The sequence below is a fragment of the Toxorhynchites rutilus genome, chromosome 1, assembly GCF_029784135.1.
Source record: "Toxorhynchites rutilus septentrionalis strain SRP chromosome 1, ASM2978413v1, whole genome shotgun sequence".
NCBI classification, from domain to species: Eukaryota; Metazoa; Arthropoda; class Insecta; order Diptera; family Culicidae; genus Toxorhynchites; species Toxorhynchites rutilus.
The window spans coordinates 12,140,763-12,162,072 of NC_073744.1; the positions used below are offsets into that span (position 1 = coordinate 12,140,763).

General features: G+C 37.6%; 1 protein-coding gene across 10 annotated transcripts in view; it reads left to right on the forward strand.

Annotated features, from left to right (window-relative positions):
• The window catches only part of LOC129766673 (collagen alpha chain CG42342), a 520,858-nt gene that overhangs the window by 406,444 nt on the left and 93,104 nt on the right, over positions 1 to 21,310 (forward strand). For all 10 annotated transcript variants that reach the window (XM_055767263.1, XM_055767276.1, XM_055767284.1 and 7 more), the window contains 3 exons: positions 9,774 to 9,953; positions 10,015 to 10,120; positions 10,179 to 10,267. In XM_055767263.1, coding sequence (XP_055623238.1) covers positions 9,774 to 9,953; positions 10,015 to 10,120; positions 10,179 to 10,267 — 375 coding nt within the window. The remainder of the gene's footprint in view (positions 1 to 9,773; positions 9,954 to 10,014; positions 10,121 to 10,178; positions 10,268 to 21,310) is intronic.

Below are 21,310 nucleotides of genomic sequence, written 5' to 3' on the forward strand. Positions count from 1 at the left end.
AAAAATATACCAAACATTTTTTGGAAAAAACTCGCTGAAAAAAAAATTATTTAAAAAAATGTTTTTTCTCAAAAACGTATTTTTTTAAATTCTCAAAAATATATATATGAATAGCCATGAAAATTTCCAACAACTTTTACAGGGAAAAAGTTTTTGTAACAACACTTTTTTTTTATATTTTCTGTGAAAAAAATACAACTAATCCTAATTTTGTTTAAAGTAATGATAGCGATATAGTGTTTTCGACAAAGTTTTAGATCTTGTTAAAATATAAACTTTTGTCGAAGACATCAACTTTCTATCTTTTATAGTTTTTGGAATATAAGTCATTTTTGTCAAAACTTCTTCTCCTAAATTTACTATCACTTATTTGACAGAATTGGGTAATGTTTATGAACTTTGTCAGGTGGTTTTTGGTGAAAATCAATGTTCACTGAAAAACAAATCTACAAAACAAAAATTCTACGATCAAGAAGATCGGAAAGATCGAAAAGGAAAGACCGATTTTCGCAATTTTTCGGAGTGCAAAGAAGCGATTCAAGCAATCGGAAATCGGAAAGGAAAAGATCGATCTTCTAAATATCGATCCAAGATCGCCCAATCCTAGTCTGATCGGGTGTTTTTTTCGTATTTGTGATTTTTCAAAACTTTCAGAGAATTGCGAGGTACGAAAAAAATATATTTTTCGGCATTTCGAAATTTAAAAAAAAAATGAATTTTAAGACTGGGCAATTGATTTATATTTGTGATTTTATCAGAAGTTTTGGAAACATGCGCGTTTCAACAAAAAACATTTTTTTTTTATATTTCGAAACTTCCAAACCTTCATTTCAAACGTATTTTTTATATTTTTCATATATTTTTTTCAGAATTTTTCAATCATTGCACAGCAGAACAATATCCGGTAATATTCTTTTTATTCAGATGTATTCGTTTTTTTTTATATTTGACGAATTTCATGCCAACTCGACTGGCCGTTGATACCTACAAAATTCATGTCAAAGAATAACATGTAGGAATTTGTTTGAATTTTCATCAAAAATTTTTTGGAAACAAATTCGCTGACAAGAAAAGTTCTTTTACAAATTAAAATTCATTTTTCTCAAAAACGTATTTTTTTAAATTCCCAAAAATATATATATATATATATATATATATATATATATATATATATATATATATATATATATATATATATATATATATGAATAGCCCTTAAAATTTCCAACAAGTTTTCCATACATTGGAAGATGGGCACTTTTACAGGGAAAAAGGTTTTTCTAACAACACTTTTTTTATATTGTCTTTGAAAAAAATACAACTAATCCTAATTTTGTTTAAAGTCAAGATAGCGATATAGTGTATTCAACAAAGTTTAAGATCTTATTGAATATATGAACTTTTGTCGAAGACGTCAACTTTCTATCTGTTATAGTTTTTGGAATATAAGTCATTTTTGTATGAAGACTCCTGAAAAAAATAATGTTTTGCTCGTAACATTTTTGTGTGTAAATTCTCACGTTTGACATGTTTCTAAATAGAGAAAAGTTAGCAGAGCATGTAAATTGCGATAATTTATACACAAAAATGTTACGAATTAAACATTAATAGTATTTTTTCAATGGTCAAAATGAAAAAGTTGTTATTCGAAAAACTTTTTCCATGTAAATATGCTCATCGTCCGATGTATGGAAAACTTGTTGGAAATTTCAAGGGCTATTTATATATATTTTTTTCAGAATTTCAAAAGCATATGTGTTCGAGAAAAATGAATTTTAATTTTCAAAATATTTTTTTTCAATGAAATTTTTTTCCAAAAAACTATCTGATAATTTTTAATGAAATACTTAGGTTTCCTACATTTCATTCTGTTCCGTCTGCTGGGAACTAGGGGATGGACTGTATATAGTTCGTTGCTCCACTCTTGAAGACAACGGGGTGCGTGGAAGAAACCCTCGTGTTCCTCACGCCTTACTTTTCTGGGTGGGAGCCCCTCGTGGTTCCGCGCTCCATGCTCTGAAAAGAGCATTTTTACTCTTTCGGAAATGCTTTGGTCTTGGGGCAGAGTTGCAGAGAGTGGAAACATGGTTGCTTGTGGTATCTAGACTATATACTTTTTATTCTCTTCACACTGAATTCACTGAATGTGTGCATATGCAAAGTACTTTCACTTGAATGCTCTGATTGCGTCTCTGTTGAATTTCTCCTGCCGTTGTATTGGTGCCAACGCTGATGTGGTTATGATGATGCGGTTATTCTTGTTGTTATTGCTGCTACTGTCTTGCGATACTGCTGCTATTGGTGTGGAAATGAATTTGCTGCTCTTGTACAGTCATCGCCACTTGCGATTCTGTTGTAGCTACTTTTGCTGCTACTCTCGTTGATTTGATTGCTGCTTCTTTGTTGTTGGCACCACGGTTGATAGTAGACTTTTTTCACTCTTGCACTTGTTGCTAGCTGGGTGGTTGGATGGAGACTGTTCTCTCCGTGCTTCTTCTTCTTCTTCTTCTTCTTTGTTTTTAAGAGGCTTTAAACTTTGCAGTTCATTCGCCTCTATATCTCTCCGTGCAGTCTGGAAGCTTTTTTTATGCTGTTCTTGCTTTCGGTTAGTGCATCGCGAATAATGAAAAAGGGGCGGTGATATTGATACGAAATAAACCCTCTTCCGTTCGTTTCGGGAACAGAACACATTCTCTGACTAACTTTTTGTAGGTCTTATAGTTTTTAAATTGAGATTTTTCGAAAAAAAGTTGAAAAACTCAAAATCTTAAAAAAAAACCTACAAAAAAACTATCAGACCTACAAAATTTTAGTCAAAGAATGGAATGTATAAAATTATTCTGGTTTTCATTAGAAATTATCAAAGAATTTTTTGGAAAAAAAATTTCATTGAAAAAAAAATATTTTGAAAATTAAAATTTCTCGAAAACATATACTTTCAATATATATATATATATATATATATATATATATATATATATATATATAGCAATTAAAATTTCCAACAAGTTATCCATACATCGGACGATGGGCACATTTTAATTGAAAAAGTTTTTCGAACAACTACTTTTTCATGTTTTTCTCTAAAAAAATGCTATTGATGTTCAATTTGTTACATTTTATGTATAAATTTTCGCATTTTAAATGCTCTGCTTACTTTTCTCTATTTAGAAACGTGTCGAGAACATTTCAAACGTGAGAATTCACGCACAAAAATGTTACAAGCAAAACATTATTTTTTTTAGGACATACAAAAATGACTTTTATTCCAAAAACTATATAAGGTAGAAAGTTGATGTCTTCGACAAAAGTTTATATTTTAACAAGATCTAAAACTTTTTCGAATACACTATATCGCTATCTTGACTTTAAACAAAATTAGAATAAGTTGTATTTTTTTCAAAGCAAACATGAAAAAGTTGTTTTTCGAAAACCTTTTTCCCTGTAAAAGTGCCCATCTTTCGATGTATGGACGACTTGTTGGAAATTGTAAGGGCTATTCGTATATATATTTTCGGGAATTTCAATAAAATACGTTTTTGAGAAAAATGAATTTCAATTTTTATAAGAACTTTTTTTGTCAACGAAATTTTATTCCAAAAAAATTTTGATATGTTTTTGTGAAAATATAAACTATTTTCTACATTTCATCCTTTGACAAGAATTTTGTAGGTATCATAGTTTTTAAGTTATAAATATTTGTAAAAAATGAGAAAAAATTGGCTTTTTCCAAAACGTAGTCTAATTCTTTTTCGAATATTTCAAGTCTGCAAAGTTGCTTAAATGACCCATGTCTTTACACCCACAACGTTTTACTACTATCTGAGATGATGCTGCCAACTCCTGAGACGAATTGGCATGAAATTCGTCATTTGTTATTTTCTCGAATTTAAATTCAAAAATATAATAAAATTATCGATTTCACAAAAAATCGATGATTCGAAAAATATTATGCTCAAAATAATTTGGCAAAAGTCATAAATTTTAAAAAATATGTATGAACATAATTAAATATATACTAGAGAAGTACTGGGACTTCAAAGTGAGAAAAAAGATTTCGAATTTTTAAACATTTGGTGGTGAAAAAAAATTATTTGGTACCACTCAATAATCTGAAAATTCAGAAAAAGAATCATACAAATAAAAAAGCACCTTTTTAAAATAAAAAATAAGCTGTCATTGGTCTCAAAAAAAAAACAAAACTTCGAGAAAGCATTTTAGACGCGGATTACCATTTTACTCGATAAATTCATCGATTACAACATTACAGCTATTTTACAACCAATGGAAGGTATTGGTTGTAAAATAGCTGTAAACCGGTCTAGCACATAAAAAAAATTAGATTTGACTGTGTATGAGCGTATTAATCCAAATCAGCAAAATAATGGAAAAACATGTATCTTAAAAAGAGAAAAATGTTTACATTTTATGTAAAAAAAAACTTATCTTTTGAAAGCAAATATTTTCAGTCAGTCCAACATGTTCCTAAAACCTCACCTTAATAACTTTCGCTTGCTTGAGTCCAGGAAATCAGTCCAGCGGATCAGACTAATGAAAAAATGAGGTTAATGAGGCTTGAGCAATGTCAGAGCAAATATAGAAGTTCTTTCGGCAGATCTTTCTGTTGCCGTTTGTTGATTTCATAATTTGGTTATATTCTATTCTCACTACTCTACACTATCTATAAACTAAAAATCAACTTTGGTCATGGCTTCCAATTTATCTGACCACTGCACTATGGTCCAGGAGGTGCATTTAAGTGGAAATTAGCATCTAGAGCTCGACAGTGATTCTCTAGACAAAAACTGTCTTCGACAAAGTTGTTACATATAATAGAGCGCTCATTTTTATGTTATCAAAAATAGGGTGACCAAAATTGTCGATGAAATGAAAAATCTAACTTTCTTATATTTATAGATAGATGTAAACATAGTTCGACAATATTGTAGCCCTGGTTATTTTAAGTAACTTTGTGGAACAATATTTCTTTCTATCTCTTCAAATAACCGATATAGCGCTTTTTCTCTAGGTTGAGTTAGGGTTACCATGAAAAAAAATTTTTTTTTGCTCTAACTTTTATATGTAAAATTCTACAACAAAACTGTCTTCGAATGACTTTTAGAGCTCTCCAATCCACGCATTTTACGGTGCATAACTTGTATGTATCTTAATTCTACTCAAAGTTATTGATGTTTTTTCTCCGAAAACACGACCTTTTCATTTGCTTGTCGTTCTTTTTGGGGCAAACATAAAAAAAATTATTGATGGCATTTTAAAGAGCACATTTGACTCTACATAAGGTTTCAAAACAGTGTTATTTTTTGTATTTGAGTAAATTAAATTTGAAATTATGAGTTTTTGCATACAAATGAACAAGTTGCAATTTTTAAATGCATATAGTAAGCGTAGACTTTAAAGCAGCATCACTTCGGTTCAGTCTTATAGCCACTCAACATGGAGGTTCAAAGAATGTCTTCGTTGATTTCCTATTTTAATGGACGAAATATAGAAGACGTTATACAATTACTACGAGAAAAATGTCTGACTATTTTCTTTTTATACAATAAAATATATTTATTGTATAAAAAGAAAAGCGGGGACCGACAAATTGTCAAATGCTTCCTGAATGGAAACCCTATAAAGAACAACTCGGGGCTCGACGTGTTATTTTTTAGTAATGTATTGACATATTTTACTGGCGATGAGTTGATTGATGACATTATTTTACCAAACTTTTGTTGTTCCTATTGTTTTATTCAAATTTATTTTTATAATCTTCCGTATATACATATTAACCTATTTTAGTTGTTATAATGGAAATTAAATTCATAGTAATGATTAAAAATCATACAAATAAAAAACTACAAAATCAAATGCTTAGCATTTTCTGGAATCAGAAGATCGGAATACTCTGGTGTTTGCCTATTACTAAGAGATAATACTGGATCCGACGTCAAGAGGAGCCTCTTGAAGACGTCCTCCATGTTTACTTCTCTGTTGAACTTCCTGGCGTGTCGCTCTCTAAACTGGCGGATACTTTTATTACGGGATTCAGCAGCTTCTTCGGAAAACATACCGATTGGAAGTAGCGCATGTTTGATTAATGCTGCACAGTGCACGAGTAGTTTGTGTACTGTCGGAGAGAGGGCGTACCATCCGTATAAATTATTGTAGAGTATACGAGTTTCCTCTACATACGCTTGATAAGCATTTACATCGATTTGCGCCTTACAATTGATTAATGTCAAAATTACATAAAATTTCTCCAATAACTTCTTATCCAACCCCGTAATTTCCGCAACCGCTTCTCTATTCTCGAAAAATCGACGAGCAACGTTGCCGCAATTCGAGTTTCCTCCACCTGGGCGTGGTTCATTTATATATAATCCCAACTGCTCCTTCAATTCTTTGCAAACGGTTTCTTCTCGTTCTTTGACAATTTGATTTGTTTTGGACACATTCCAAGCTGGCTCCTCCATGGTCAAACGGGAAGAAATCTTAATAAACATTTCCATAGTTCGAATAATTGCGTGAAGCGGTGAAATTCCATACTGGTATTTTTCTGGATCGTCTGTATCTGCTACAGTTAGCGGCAAGTTGAGTTTTTTACCGGATCTCCTGCAAAAATAACATTTTGTCGAATGTGTCTTTGTCAAGGCATTGACAACTTTGTTGTCAACCATTGTGAAGCACATTTTCGTTGTAATAGACACTTTGCCAATTTCAGTTGGAAGCAGTTCTTCAATTTCCGCATTAATTTTTGAAACTACTTCCTTTGTGAGTTCATCAGTCTCCTTAGCGAAAATTAACGTTTTCGGTCGGCACAGCGAAACCGACGAAGGGTAATCATTGTTCCAAACGATTGTTTCGAAACCATTTGATGCTTTTGTCAATCGCAAAGGGACTATTGATACAGCAAATATATGCGAGTCTTGATACTCCCGAAGGTAACCATCATCATCTTCATCCAGGAAAACTTGATGATACCTAACAGCAAAAGTGTTATCATGTGAGTTTTTTTATTTTTAAAATTATATGCATTGAAAATAAAGAATATAAAAAAAGTGTTCTGATATTCTATATTAAATTTTATTAGCAATAAAAAACGAAACTAAACTAAACTCAAAAAAATAGCAAAAACATATTTTGTTCATAATTTTCGCATAGTTTGAGTTATTTTAGGTAGGATTTGTTACTTGTTGCAGCCCTATCATTTACCTTCAATTCGACGAAGAAAAATTTTCAATCAGTCATACTGCTCAAAAGATATATATTTTTTTGAAAATAAAAAATGACGATTTTATTCACTCTAATTAAGGAAAAGGTACTCTAAGGGCCAAAACAATTCACGGGTCTAATAAAGAGCTATTCAATAAAAAAGATCTACTTTAGAATATTGACTGTACTAAATTACAACTGAATTGATTAAGAGACATATACAATTACATATATAACCGAAACAAACCTGCTGTGATTTGAGCTTCCATCACAACCCCACTTAACAATTAGACTCAGTTTTTCGATACTTGTTTTGGTATCGTATCTCAAATACTCGAGAATACGTTGAATAGTATGGTCGATCAAACTCTGTAAAGCAATGCTAGCATGTGACGTTTTTATACATATGCCTGAAGAAATTGAAAAGAATTGTATTATGTTTAACTATGTCCAAATCATACCAACTTGACGGATAACACAGCTTTTTAGCTTTCACAATCGAATTATATTCAGGGTATACATCTAGCCCCTGTCGTTTTGTCGTCATTCGCACGTTCAAGTATTGTGATTTGCTGAAATCATTCCGGCAAATAAATCCAATTGCTTCTTCTGAGGTGAGAGCTGTTCTATGCGAGCTTCTTTTAGAACGTCTATTTTTCTTATTAGGCGTTTTCACCAAATTTTCTACAATCATAGCCGAATGACGGGACCAACCAACCCTGATACTGGAAGCTGTTGCGAAGCCCAGTTCTTCAGCAGAAAATTTTTCTGTAATCTCTCGAACACGGTTACGCTTCATCCTTTGGCTCAGCTCAGAGGAACATTTCCTTTCTTGCCTTCTAGCAGTATTAGAAAAGGTATTTTTTGAGAAAACCAAGACTTCTTCGAGCCACGTGGCATTTTGCCGTTCAAATCGAGAGCGTGTACGAGCACATTTCGACCACCGTGGTGAGAACTTTAACTTCTCAAATTTCAGGCACTTTCTGGCACTCAAAACACAGATATCTTGGCATTTTTCTCGTAATAAATGTATAACGTCTTCTATATTTCGTCCACCGAAAAAAAAAATCAACAATGTGTCTTCTCTGAACCTCCATGTTGAGTGGCTATAAGACAGAACCGAAGTGATGCTGCTTTAAAGTCTACGCTTACTATATGCATTTAAAAATTGCAACTTGTTCATTTGTATGCAAAAACTCATAATTTCAAATTTAATTTACTCAAATACAAAAAATAACACTCTTTTGAAAGTTTCACCTTATGTAGAGTCAAATGTGCTCTTTAAAATGCCATCAATAATTTTTTTTTATGTTTGCCCCAAAAAGAACGACAAGCAAATGAAAAGGTCGTGTTTTCGGGGAAAAAACATCAATAACTTTGAGTAGAATTAAGATACATACAAGTTATGCACCGTAAAATGCGTGGATTGGAAAGCTCTAAAAGTCATTCGAAGACAGTTTTGATGTAGAATTTTACATATAAAAGTTAGAGCAAAAAAACCTTTTTTTTTCATGGTAACCCTAACTCAACCTAGAGAAAAAGCGCTATATCGGTTATTTGAAGAGATAGAAAGAAATATTGTTCCACAAAGTTACTTAAAATAACCAGGGCTACAATATTGTCGAACTATGTTTACATCTATCTATAAAGATAAGAAAGTTAGATTTTTCATTTCATCGACAATTTTGGTCACCCTATTTTTGATAACATAAAAATGAGCGCTCTATTATATGTAACAACTTTGTCGAAGACAGTTTTTGTCTAGAGAATCACTGTCGAGCTCTAGATGCTAATTTCCACTTAAATGCACCTCCTGGACCATAGTGCACTGGTGTACACGACTTTATAGATAGATAGTTTGCTGATTTCAATATTGATAAAGCATAGTTTTCTTACTGAAATATCTTTTGAGAACCGGGGATATTCCGCTAGCAGGAAATCGGTTCTCTACAGAACTCACAAAAAATAATGAAAAGACATTGTAAATTTCTCATTGTTCTCTCTATATGCAACTAACCACACTTAATTAATTCGTACAAATATACTAACAAAATACTCGACACTAACACGTTTCACCCCTGCGCAACATGCGCCACGTAACACGACCCTGCAGCCATACTGCTGCGGCATGCATGCATGCGTTTATTTGCACTTTCATGTGTACCTAACCAAAGTAGCCTGGTTTTTGAGTGTGTACATTTCTTTGCTCGCAGCCACTTGTTGTTTGCTTTAATCTCAAACCGAAACCAACGAACGCCCGACCGCCCACTTTCTGTCGAATCAAAACAAAACAGCCCGTTCCGGAGCATCGTGTTTTCCATTTTTTGTCGCTCGTGAACAAGATGGATGGATCCAGCTTTCGCTGCGCGACTACCAACCGGAGTAAATTATTTACTTGAAATGGGAACCACCTCTCAGAAAAAAAACGGTGGCAAAGGTGACAGTTAAGTGTGGGAGCTCTCGATGGTTTCGGTTTGATTATCGGTGCATGTCGCGTAACCAAAATGCGTAACTCAAAACACGTATTGATATCGTTTTCGTATACCGCTCCGCAGGGTGAACCTGGTGAACCTGGACCACCAGGACCACCGGGACCTGTTGGGCCCTCCGGCCCGATAGGACTCGACGGACGGCCCGGTCCGCCAGGTGATCCGGGACCCAAGGGAGACGCTGGATTGGCAGGCGAGAAAGGTCCTGTGGGTAATCCTGGAACGCCAGGACTGCCGGGAGCGAAGGTGAGACTGAATGTCATCATGAACTTGAGTGTTTGATTGAGAGCATTTTTGTCCATAACAGGGTGACCGCGGTGACAAAGGTGACCGAGGGCTAACGACGCACTTCAAGGGGGATCAGTTCCCGGCGGGTATCATCGAAGGGCCGCCTGGCCCTCCCGGGCCGCCTGGTAAGTGGCTATAAATTGGGTTCCAATTCTGAAACGTACAATTTACCCTTCCACACAGGTCCACCGGGTGAAAAGGGCGACATAGGCCCGGAGGGACCCCCCGGTCCGCAAGGCGAAAAAGGTCCTCGGGGAAAACGCGGCAAAAGGGTGAGTACAATTTGTCCGGTTACAGAAAAAAACAATTAAATCTGGAAAATTCCATCGTGCGGATGGCGGAAATAAGTGACGATGACGACAACACCACTATTTTGTACAGATTGACTCCGATGATTGAGTGACTGACGACGGGAATGTGCACCCAGCATTGAAAACGAGAACGAGATAGCTTGCCAATTTGCATGATGAAATCCGGTCACAGTATTGTTTCATTGAAATTGCTTCTCCCCCATCCCATATACATATCATCTAAACGGATTGCCAACAAAAAAAATCGTGGTACACACTCAAATCTATCAAAACAAATCCTGGTCTATCTCTATTGAATTACCTGCATAGCACCGTTTTTTGTCATCGAGAAATCGAGAAAAAAAGCTTTTAGAAGTCTTTTAATCACCCCCATCCCATCATCAGCTATAGAGATCAAAAGAGAGTGCATTCATTCAGTTTTTTTTCGGTTTCATCCGCGCTTGTTGAACTCTGTTTATTTTTTCGTCAGCATGCAAAAAACACAAAGGAAAATTGTATACATTTTAATTGGATAGATATAAATAATGAAAATCGGGACGAGAACGCAATCCTCTCTCTCTCTCTGATGCTTGCTTGTTTTGATAGTGACAAATGGGAGGCTCCCGATTTTTTTTTAGTTTTTTTTTTGCACGCCACGCGACAAATTGTTATGATGGCGCGTGTTTCGTTCGGTATGCACTCTGCACTGCATTTAGCTTTCGATGGTTGGTCGGTCGATCCTGTCCTCTAGGACAGAGAGCGCGACTACGAAATCAACAGTGAAAAGGCGACTCGCCCGCTATTGCTTCCTCATGAACCCAACCGACGTAAGTTCTATTTGTGTGGCAACGAGGAGATGCTTTGTTTATGCGATGGTTCGAATGGAGGATTTGCGAAACAAAAATGTTGCTGAGGTAAGTACAAAGTTTTCAATTAATAGATTTCAATAAGGGACACCGGGTCAAGTTGAAACACGGGGTAAGTAGGAAGTAGCTCCTATGAGATGCTTTCTAGAAGCATGGTGTCTTCAGCAAAGTTGATCTTAGGATGGAGAGACAATAGATTAGTTCACAATATCACCGCTAGGGCGCGCAGTGGTAAGAAAAAACTCATAAAAAATACATAGTCGACCATTTTGTGGCGGCGACCTTTTTGAGTTTATGTTGTTCATAGTGTAGTGTATTCTCCAAACCAAGCCATTCAGCCATTTTTTTGCGGCGGCCAAATTGAATTTTCCAAGATCAAGGGATACGCAGTTTTATAATGACAGTAGAATTAAATGTATGTCCCAAATTTCAGATCAATCATTCAATAGGAACGGGGTCAATTTTCTATTAATGTGGGACAACCCAACAAACATTCAAACATATATAGAAACAGGTCTAGCTGAATGAAACTATTCAAAAAGTAATTAGTTGTTTGGGGACTGCGGCCATCTTGAAATTGGATTTTTCATTATCTGCTATGTTCTACTAGTCGAGAACTTTCTTTTGATACATTTTTGGGCATTTTTCATTAATAACTGTGTTCTACTAGTCAAGCCCTTTCATTAGATACCCATATTGATGGGGTTCTGAGAAAATATGTAATCCGCCATTTTGTAGTGGCCGCCATCTTAGATTTGCATTTTTCATGAATAACTGTATTGTACTAGTCAAGCACTTTCATTCGATATCCATATTGATGGAGTTGTGAAAAAAATATATATGACGCCATCTTGCGGTGGCGGCAATTTTGGATTTGCATTTTTCATAAATAACTTTGTTCTACTAGCCAAGCCACTCATTTGATACCCATATTGATGGGGTTGTGAGGAAATATGCAATCCGCCATTTTGTAGTGGCCGCCATCTTGGACTTGCATTTTTCATAAATAACTGCATTCTACTAGTGAAGCCCTTTCTTGTGATACCCATATAAGCTATTCAATATAGAATTATTATACAAATTATTCAAAATTTCCGAAAATCAAAAATAAAAAAAACTCCGGATAATCGAATCCCGGATAATCGAGTCCGACCTGTAGTTCTGTATACAGCCATTCCATGCCAAACCGATATAGTGGTTCTCAGATTTTCGTCAAAAGTGGTGGTTTTGTGTTTTATCGCAAATTATTTTTTTATTTTTTTGTTAGGGTGACCATTTCCATTTTAGGGTGGTCCGAAAAATCAATTTTTTCGCATTTTTGCCAAAAATGACTTTTTTCAAAAATTCATAACTTTTGAACCACTGGACCAATTCAGATGTCATATTAAATTAAGGCCAATTAGCCATTTTTTTTTCTATTTTCTATATTTTTTCCTGAAAGCTGAGGTTTTTCCACACTATATCGTTTTGGCATGGAATGGCTGTATAATGATAAGCATGAGATTTTTCTGGGGGGTTATTTACTGGCTATTTACACATCTAACTTTGATGAATTATTAAACAATGATTACTTGTACTACAGTTAGGTATAATGCATTGGAAGCAGTGAAAATATGTCTCCTGCTAAACGGTTCACGGCTTTCGAAAATATTCGCCACATTTGTCTAAGAGTAACTTTCTCCGTTTTTGACCCAATCTCACCCCCATCGACGGTGTATTTAATTAGAAACGATTTTCATATTTAATCCTGATAAGCAGTCTTCCATGTTTCACAAAAAACACTGCGTCCGGAATAAACATGTCCACGCTGCTGTTCACAGTTTTGTGTTTGAGTACAAACATGTTTTTTTCGTACCTATGTTAGAAAATGTGACATGTTTGTATTCGTGGTATGTTTGGACATGCGATGTTTAATCCCAATGTTTCACATGATGTTCGAGCATTGTGTACAGTTTCTCTTGTATTTTCACCCCAAGCACCGGCAGTGCGTAGAGTAGAAGAAGCGAATCGGACACCACACCACCACCACTCAACGCGTGGTGTGTTGGTATGTTGACATGGAAAAAATGCTTTCCTTTCATGACAATGGGTGCTTCATCAAAAATATTGGGCAAATAAAATAAACCTCTTTTTCTGTTCTGACCAAAATAAACATCGATTGATATGAGAGTTTTCCACATTTGATATCATTATTTAGTGCACGCATCAATTTATATATTGAATTCATGTAACATTCGCTATTATTAGCTATTTGAACAAGTACTAAAATTGAATTATTCAGCAGTTACATGTTAAGCGTGACGCTAACCTCTCGACCACGGGAGCAACAATTTTGGCTGGATCTTTGAATACAAATGGCCAATACTGCTTGTTCGCAACGATCGCGACCCGAGCTATAAAACGAGCAGAGAAGAGGAGAAGAAAGGATGATGCAATCGCATGCACACATAGCATATGTAGTGCAGTGTAAATGTAGCTTTTAATTTTTTCCTTCATTCAGTTTGTGATAACATCGAGAAATTAATGGTGTGTTTTAGCCGCTGAAATTTCTCTGCTGGTTCTGCTGTGTGCCGCTGAAGGTTGCATCTAAAACTAAATTTTGGGTATTTATTTTTTTGGTCAGCATTTGTACGACGTCACCCGCTATGCAGTCGGCTCCCCAGACTTTAATTGCCAACATGCACGCAAAAAAAAATAGAAAGCTTCTTTCTATTCAGAGAATGTTTTCTTTGAACGAAACCAAGGATTATTTAATCAAACTTGCATAATGTGCATGAACGATCTATAAACTTTTACTTAAAGGGTGTGTCACATCAAATTGCATCACGGAAAAAACGCTGTAGAAATTCAATTTTTAGGAATTATATCTTCAGCTTTCGCTTATAATCAGATAAGAGTGTATAGATCACGTTGGCCATGCTTCACTGTCAATTTTTCATAAATTTGGAAAAATGTCGAACGAAAAAGAGCGTCGTGAATTAATCCTGTGCACTCATTTCGAGAATCCGGAGTTGTCACATCGGGACATCGGTAAGATGCTGGGAATCGTCCAATCCACGGTCAGCAGAGTACTAAAACGATACTTCGAGAACCTAACCATCGTCCAGAAGGTGAAGAACGGCAAAAATGGATGCTCCGTCAGTGAAAAAGATCACAAGCGCGTAGTTAAGCAGTTTAGACGTGATCCGAGAAGTTCGGTCCGGGATGTCGCCAATAAGCTAAATTTGTCAAGTTCATTCATCCAGCGGACTAAGCAGCGGGAGGGCCTGCGTACATACAAGGTTCAGAAGGCTCCTAACCGCGACGAAAGACAAAACATGGTGGGGAAGACGCGAGCCCGGAAGCTGTACACCGAAATGCTGACGAAGCCGCATTGCCTGGTAATGGACGACGAAACCTACGTCAAAGCGGACTTTCGTCAGCTGCCGGGCCTGTTGTTCTTCTCCGCAGAGGACAAATTCAGCGTTCCGGAGGAGATTCGCAAGCAGAAACTATCCAAGTTTGCCAAAAAGTACATGGTGTGGCAAGCGATCTGCTCTTGCGGAAAGTGGAGCGCCCCCTTCGTGATGACCGGCACGGTAAACGGGCAGGTTTACCTTAAGGAGTGCCTACAGAAGCGCTTACTACCACTATTGAAGCAGCACGAGGGCCCGACCATCTTCTGGCCGGATCTCGCTTCATGACACTATTCAAAGGACGTGTTGGAGTGGTACGAAGCCAACGGGGTCACCTTCGTGCCAAAGGAAATGAACCCGCCCAACGCGCCGGAGCTTCGCCCAATAGAGAAATATTGGGCGATTATGAAGCAGGCCCTCCGGAAGAACCCAAAAGTTGTCAAATCGGAGTCTTCAAGAGAAAATGGATTTCTGTTAAAAAAAAACTACAACCTGACGTTGTACAGAACCTTATGGACGGGGTAAAGAGGAAGGTGCGAGCATACGGGCTTGGGCTCGAAGTATGAATAAAAAGAAAATGCTAAAAGTTGTTTAATAGTTTTTATTTTACTGTCTAAAATTTTCAAAAGGATCGGTCTACTGGGCGAATTTCTACAGCGTTTTTTCCGTGATGCAATTTGATGTGACACACCCTTTAGTCGCGGCAATACATACACACACTCTTTACAGATACACGGGCCGAAGGTTGTACAGTCCACTGATGATTCAACAAGAGCCAAAGGTTGTACCGCTCATGACAACTCTACACGAGCTGATGATTGCGCCGGCTAGTGATCATTCTATCCTGGATTCCTCGAGTCGAAAAAAACGCACCACGCTAGATATGGGGTACAGACTAGGGGGTCGTTGCTGATTAACGGTCAGCTGCATCCCAATAGGAAGTATCCCATGTCGGGCACACGTACAAAGCACTGAAGACTGCAACATCCCAATTATGAGAACACTTGTAATACTAACCTCGAGCCAACCGCGAGTAATCGGTTACATACAGGGTGGGCCATTTAAAGTGGAAGCATCTGGCAACCCCATAACTTTTGACAGAGATTTCAGATTAACAAATGTCATACCGCGTTGGAAGCGTCATTTCAGTACAATTTTAACCATGGAACAATACACACCTAAACAACGCGCTGAAATTGTTCAGCTGTACATTCAAAATAACTTCTCAATTGTGTTAACTAAACGTGCATGGAAAAATAAAAATAAAGTTAAAACATCGCCTGGAGACAACACTATACGTCGATTATATGCCAAATTTATATAGTCTGGTAGTGTTGGTAATGCCAGTCATCTGTCCAGACAACGAACAAGACGTTTCGACGAGAATATTGATGCCGTTCGAGCCAGTGTTGCAGAGACTCCATCGCAATCAGGTCGCCATCGTTCGCAAGAGTTAGGCATCTTTTTATTGCCATTTGTTCGTGAAAATGAATTAGACAAATACTGGTTCCAACAGGACGGCGCTACATGCCATACAGCGGCTGCCACGACCAAATTATTGCGCGAAATGTTCCCCGGAAGATTAATATCGAAAAACGGCGATTATGACTGGCCACCGAGATCACCTGATTTGACGCCTCCTGACTTTTTTTTATGGGGATATTTAAAATCCAAGGTATACACTGGTAAACCAAGGACCCTGGCTGCGCTGAAAGACAATATCCGACAAGAAATTGCTGCCATATCGGCCGAAACATTGGGCAAAGTGATGGAAAATGCCGAAAAAAGGGCACATTTTGCGGTCAAGGCCAGAGGCGGTCATTTACGAGATATCATAATCAAAAAGTGGTTAGAACAAATCTCCTTGGACCAAAATAAATGAATTTCCAAAAAAAAAATTTAAATTCCACTTCTTTACTTTGCTATTGCAAAAACAAATCCTTCCACTTTAAATGGCCCACCCTGTATTACTAACATAGTTGTAAGCAAACATTGTCAAAATATTGAACTCCCGGCCCCGTTAGGCTGACGCCATATGAGCCTTAATAAAAATATATATTTTGGTGCATGAACTTACAGCCTCTTAGTTCGTGCAATTTTTGAAATGCGAACTAAATTTCAAGTTCGTTTCTGTGAAAAAGTATTCTACGAAGAAATGTTTTGGGATGAATAATTTCTTTCCGTGTATGAAAAGAAACGAAACGAAAGCAATGAATACTGCGACATCGGGTGATATGTTTGTACATGATGCTCTTGAATTATAAATATCGTGTTTGTTTTCACATGTCTATGTTTGTGTATCATTGTTCGTGTTGGGGATAGACACTCAACACTAGCGAGAATCGTGTTCGAATTCAAACAAAAACATGGAATTTTCACATCGCGTGGACATGTGTAAGTGTTTTTCGGAAGACTGCTGATAAGGGTTATTAAAATGATAATATTAATTATAATATAATATAATATAATATTATAGGGAGACGTAACATACCATATTTTTCTAAGTTGTGAAAAGATATATAGTCGTTCGGGAAAATGTGCTTCGGGTAAACGTGTTTCTATGAGTGGAATACGCCCTTCTTCAGAACAGGGCATCAAAATTGTTTGGATTCATTATTGGCTTAAAAAGATGATCATTTCTATCGCAATGGTGGCTCACGATGGCCAATGCATCAAAATAATGTTTTAATTCATTTCATTATTCAAATAAATGTGTTGTTCCAACAAAAAAAAGGAACAAATTAAATTGCAACCCAATATTTATGTAATAAAAATCGATCATCCGACACGCCGTCTCGCCCCCCTTCTATACCCACCATCGTAATTCAAACAATCAAACAGGTTCGTGAAAACCATCCACGAAATAAAATAAAAATTCTCGGTACCCCCAATTCCGATCGTCTCCGGGCCAAAGTCTTCAGCAGCTTTGCAGTCCATTTGTCATCACGAATGTCGCAATAACATCAGCGAGTTTTGTGCACTTTGTCCCATCATCGCCACCACAGCAGAGCTGTGTCAAACTTTGGAGCGCGGGCGACCAAGGAAGCAACCAAGCCAAGTTGGGGCCGAGGGCGAGGAGCTAAGCTGTGATATTTTGCGCGATAAAATATATCACACATTTTTGCGTTGCTTCCGCCACGTTTAGTTCGATGTATCTTCTCTCAAGTTGAGACTGTTTGACACCACAGTCAGTCGGACACCATCGATGGAAGGCTCCATGGGAGAAGCGGAGGAAGATTAGGGTTTGCTGTTAGGGACCACGAAAACCGCAAAGCATCCGGCTGCTGATGCTGCTGCTGCCGCTGCACCGTATTGTGCATAAATTATGTTGCGCTCATGCATTCATCATCATCCAGAAGAAGGTGTACACAGAGCAGCATCGATGATCGCCTGTAGCAAACACAAGCACCACTCATAAAAGCGGGGCAGCCGAGACGATGGCAGCACTGCTCGCACACACCCCCCCCCCTCGCAACCACCCCACAGGAATTGCTGTCAAACATGGTGTCGTGATGGCCGTGTGGAATGAAGTGGGTTCATAAATAATTTAGATGTTATTCATTTTGACGGTTAGGCGTATTATGTTTACATGTTTACATATTTATTTTATTCATTTCGTTGTTGATTTTCCACTGCAACCGATGAGCGCTCAACTTCGCCCCGGGGAACGTGGTTGGACCACGCTTGGGAGCGTGAATCCGTTGGGGGAAAAATGTGGTGACCGTGCAAACGATGGCAAACATTTTCACAAAAGAGCTTCAATTGAAAAGCTCTTTTTTTTAGTGAGCACAAAATCAAACACCCATAAAAACGGGGCATAACATGGGTCAGCTAGAGATTGTTACCCAGTCAATGCAGTGGATTAGATATTGAGCATCGGTCCCCGGGCCTCGTGCCAGAGCACATCTCGATACACGGTTGATAATACCAGAACGACATTTTTTCCCCTGTTCGCACAAATATGTTGCACTCAATCTCCGGACACACCAATAGCTCGCGTATATTTTCCCGGAAAATAATTTGACTCCTGTCCGCACACAACACCACCGGAGTGTCCCCGCTGGGAACACAAAAATAATAAAAAAAAAAACGACAAGCGGGGAGATTATACCTTACAAGCGGAGGTAATCCCGTGGATATGAGCAAACATGATAACAACGGCCAACCGAACGAACCGGGGATTGAATTCAATTCCGGCGGTGTGAATGCGCGTTCATCCGGGGCGTTACGGCGATGGAATTTACGGCCCCAACGGCCGCCGGTGGGGCAGTCCATCGCGCCCATCGTTCCACCAGTTTAGACAAATTTGCATCCGATTTTCCCCACCGTGTTTGGGTGGACAAAATGCGCGCAAAATGGGGAGAGAGAAAAAAACTTTGCATAAATCATTGGCCGCTCGCTGTGTGTAGATTTATTGTCCGAACCCAGGGGCTTCTCTGCGCCCTTCGACCAATGCTGGCTGTCGGGATCAAATTTCAGTGGTGGTGTGAGACACCCATATGGGATCGGGCTCGCAAGCGGCGGGACCATTGGAAGCGAGGTATCGATCTCGCATTATACAAATTGGTCAAAAGCTATTGGTAATATAAATTTTATGTGCACACAAATTCACATATGGTGCAGAAAGGGGCGGATAAGGGTGTGACAGTTATTGTGTTCGGTGGGAATTTCCTAACAGAAAGCGCGCTGTTTGCGGGTTTCAATTTTATTGTCTACGGACAACGATTCCGCTGCACTGCTGCAACCGCTGTGAAAAACGTATTATCCCATGTGGTCTTCGCCACTTGCCCAAAACAGCCGACGAGTGCTGCATTTTGAATATTTTATAAAACGCTCACTGCAGTATGAACGACTCGTCGCCGCAACATTTGTGCCTCACAAATTCCACTTTTGTTAAAACAAACATGTATTGTCATTCAAATTACTTTAGATATTTTGTCTTTCTCGTGTTCAATTGAAGATCACACCGTTCCTTAAACCGTCAATACCACATAGGGGAAAGTAGGTAAAGACGGACACCCTAAGGTGTAATCTAAATTTTTACACATATATAGCTTTCATGATCGCAGTTGTTGTACAAATTGAAACTTCAGGTCCTTTTCTATCATAATTTCCGTTGATACTAGTAAATTTATTCCAACATTGATGTATTCTGGGTCATTGAAAAATGTGCATCGAAATACTATTTCTTCACATGGTCGGGAAAGACGGACATCTGGAATGGGTAAGACGGACACTAAGGTGGGAAAGATGGATACTTACGGAAAAGTTGTAGTTTTTGTACGTATTTTAGTGTTTTCAGCATTGGGGAGTGTTCTTGAATTACGCTACGATTCGAAAGGCTACTCATGTTGTTCGTGGACAGTTTCATCCTTGGAAGGGAACGACAGAAGAGGTCAAATACATACACTCCATGCAAAAATTTCTGGATTTTTGCGGGCCATTGTCCTCGCAAAGGAAGCAAAAGGATCTGAAATAGCCAACAACCTGTCCACGCATATTTTAAATGACCTCCAATAATAATTTGTAAAGCTTCTTCTTCTGTAGGAGCATTGAACCACTGCGACCATTAGTTTGATCTATTGTGGTGCACTCCAGTTTACTATATATGCGCTGTCAGTTCGTTCCATCACTCAAGGAATAAGTGATAGTCGCACTAGGACTTTGCATCTCCCCCCAAGAAGGTATGACTTCTTTTAAGAAGTTTCTTACCTTTTTTGGTTCAGCAGACCATATCTCGTTAGGCATAAGAATGCCCTTTCCAAGAATCCGCAGTCTTTGCTGAATCAATACACTGCATTGACACAGTAAATGTTCCGAAGTTTCAGCATCAAAATTGCAGAAACGACATTTATCATCCGTTATTTTCCCAATTTTTTTGAGATGATACCTGCTCGGACAATGTCCGGTCAATAGCCCAGTCAACATACTCAGATCGGCTTTATTCAAGCTGAGTAGGCTGCGTGTTATTCTATTACAAGGTGTAATGAATGATCTTGATTGTCGTGATGTTGATAGAGCTCTCCAGTTGGCTTCAATCATCGATATTTTCCAGGATTTGAGCTCGGATTTCAGACAGGATGTAGATAATCCGCAAAATGGCTCAGGTCCGACGAATTTAGTTGAAGATCCTAATCTTGCTAGAAGATCAGCTTTTTCATTACCTTCTATACCGCAGTGACCAGGCACCCAGTATAGATTAACGTCATTAGTTACAGCTAGTTTTTTTAAAGAAAGAATACATTCCCAAACTAGCTTTGACTGACAAGTATATGCTTTCAATGCATTTAGAGCTGCTTGGCTATCTGAGAAAATACAGATACTGGCATACCTGTGTTTCCTAGCCAAACAAATGTTTGTACATGTTAGAATAGCATGTATTTCTGCTTGAAAAACTGTAGGCCACTGTCCCATTGGAATTGAGACATCTATCCCTGGTCCAGTAATCCCAGCTCCTGTAGATTTTCCAATTTTTGACCCATCTGTGTAAAACACATTTGTAAAGCTTAATGATACACTTAAAAATATTCCAAAACGAAAGTTTATTTATAAAGCATTAAAAACAATTCATCGATGGTTTAAGTTCATTTGAGTATTTAAATTAATTCAATTTTCAGTGGGAATAAAAAAAAACTAGAAAAAAAAGAAGAATCAAGAGCAGTTCTGACAAATAGTTGCAGCAGAAGTAAAGCATTCAGCGTGGAACCATGAAAGGCATTGTAAGCATATTGTCCAACCTGTCCCGAAATCTGAATCAGAAAACT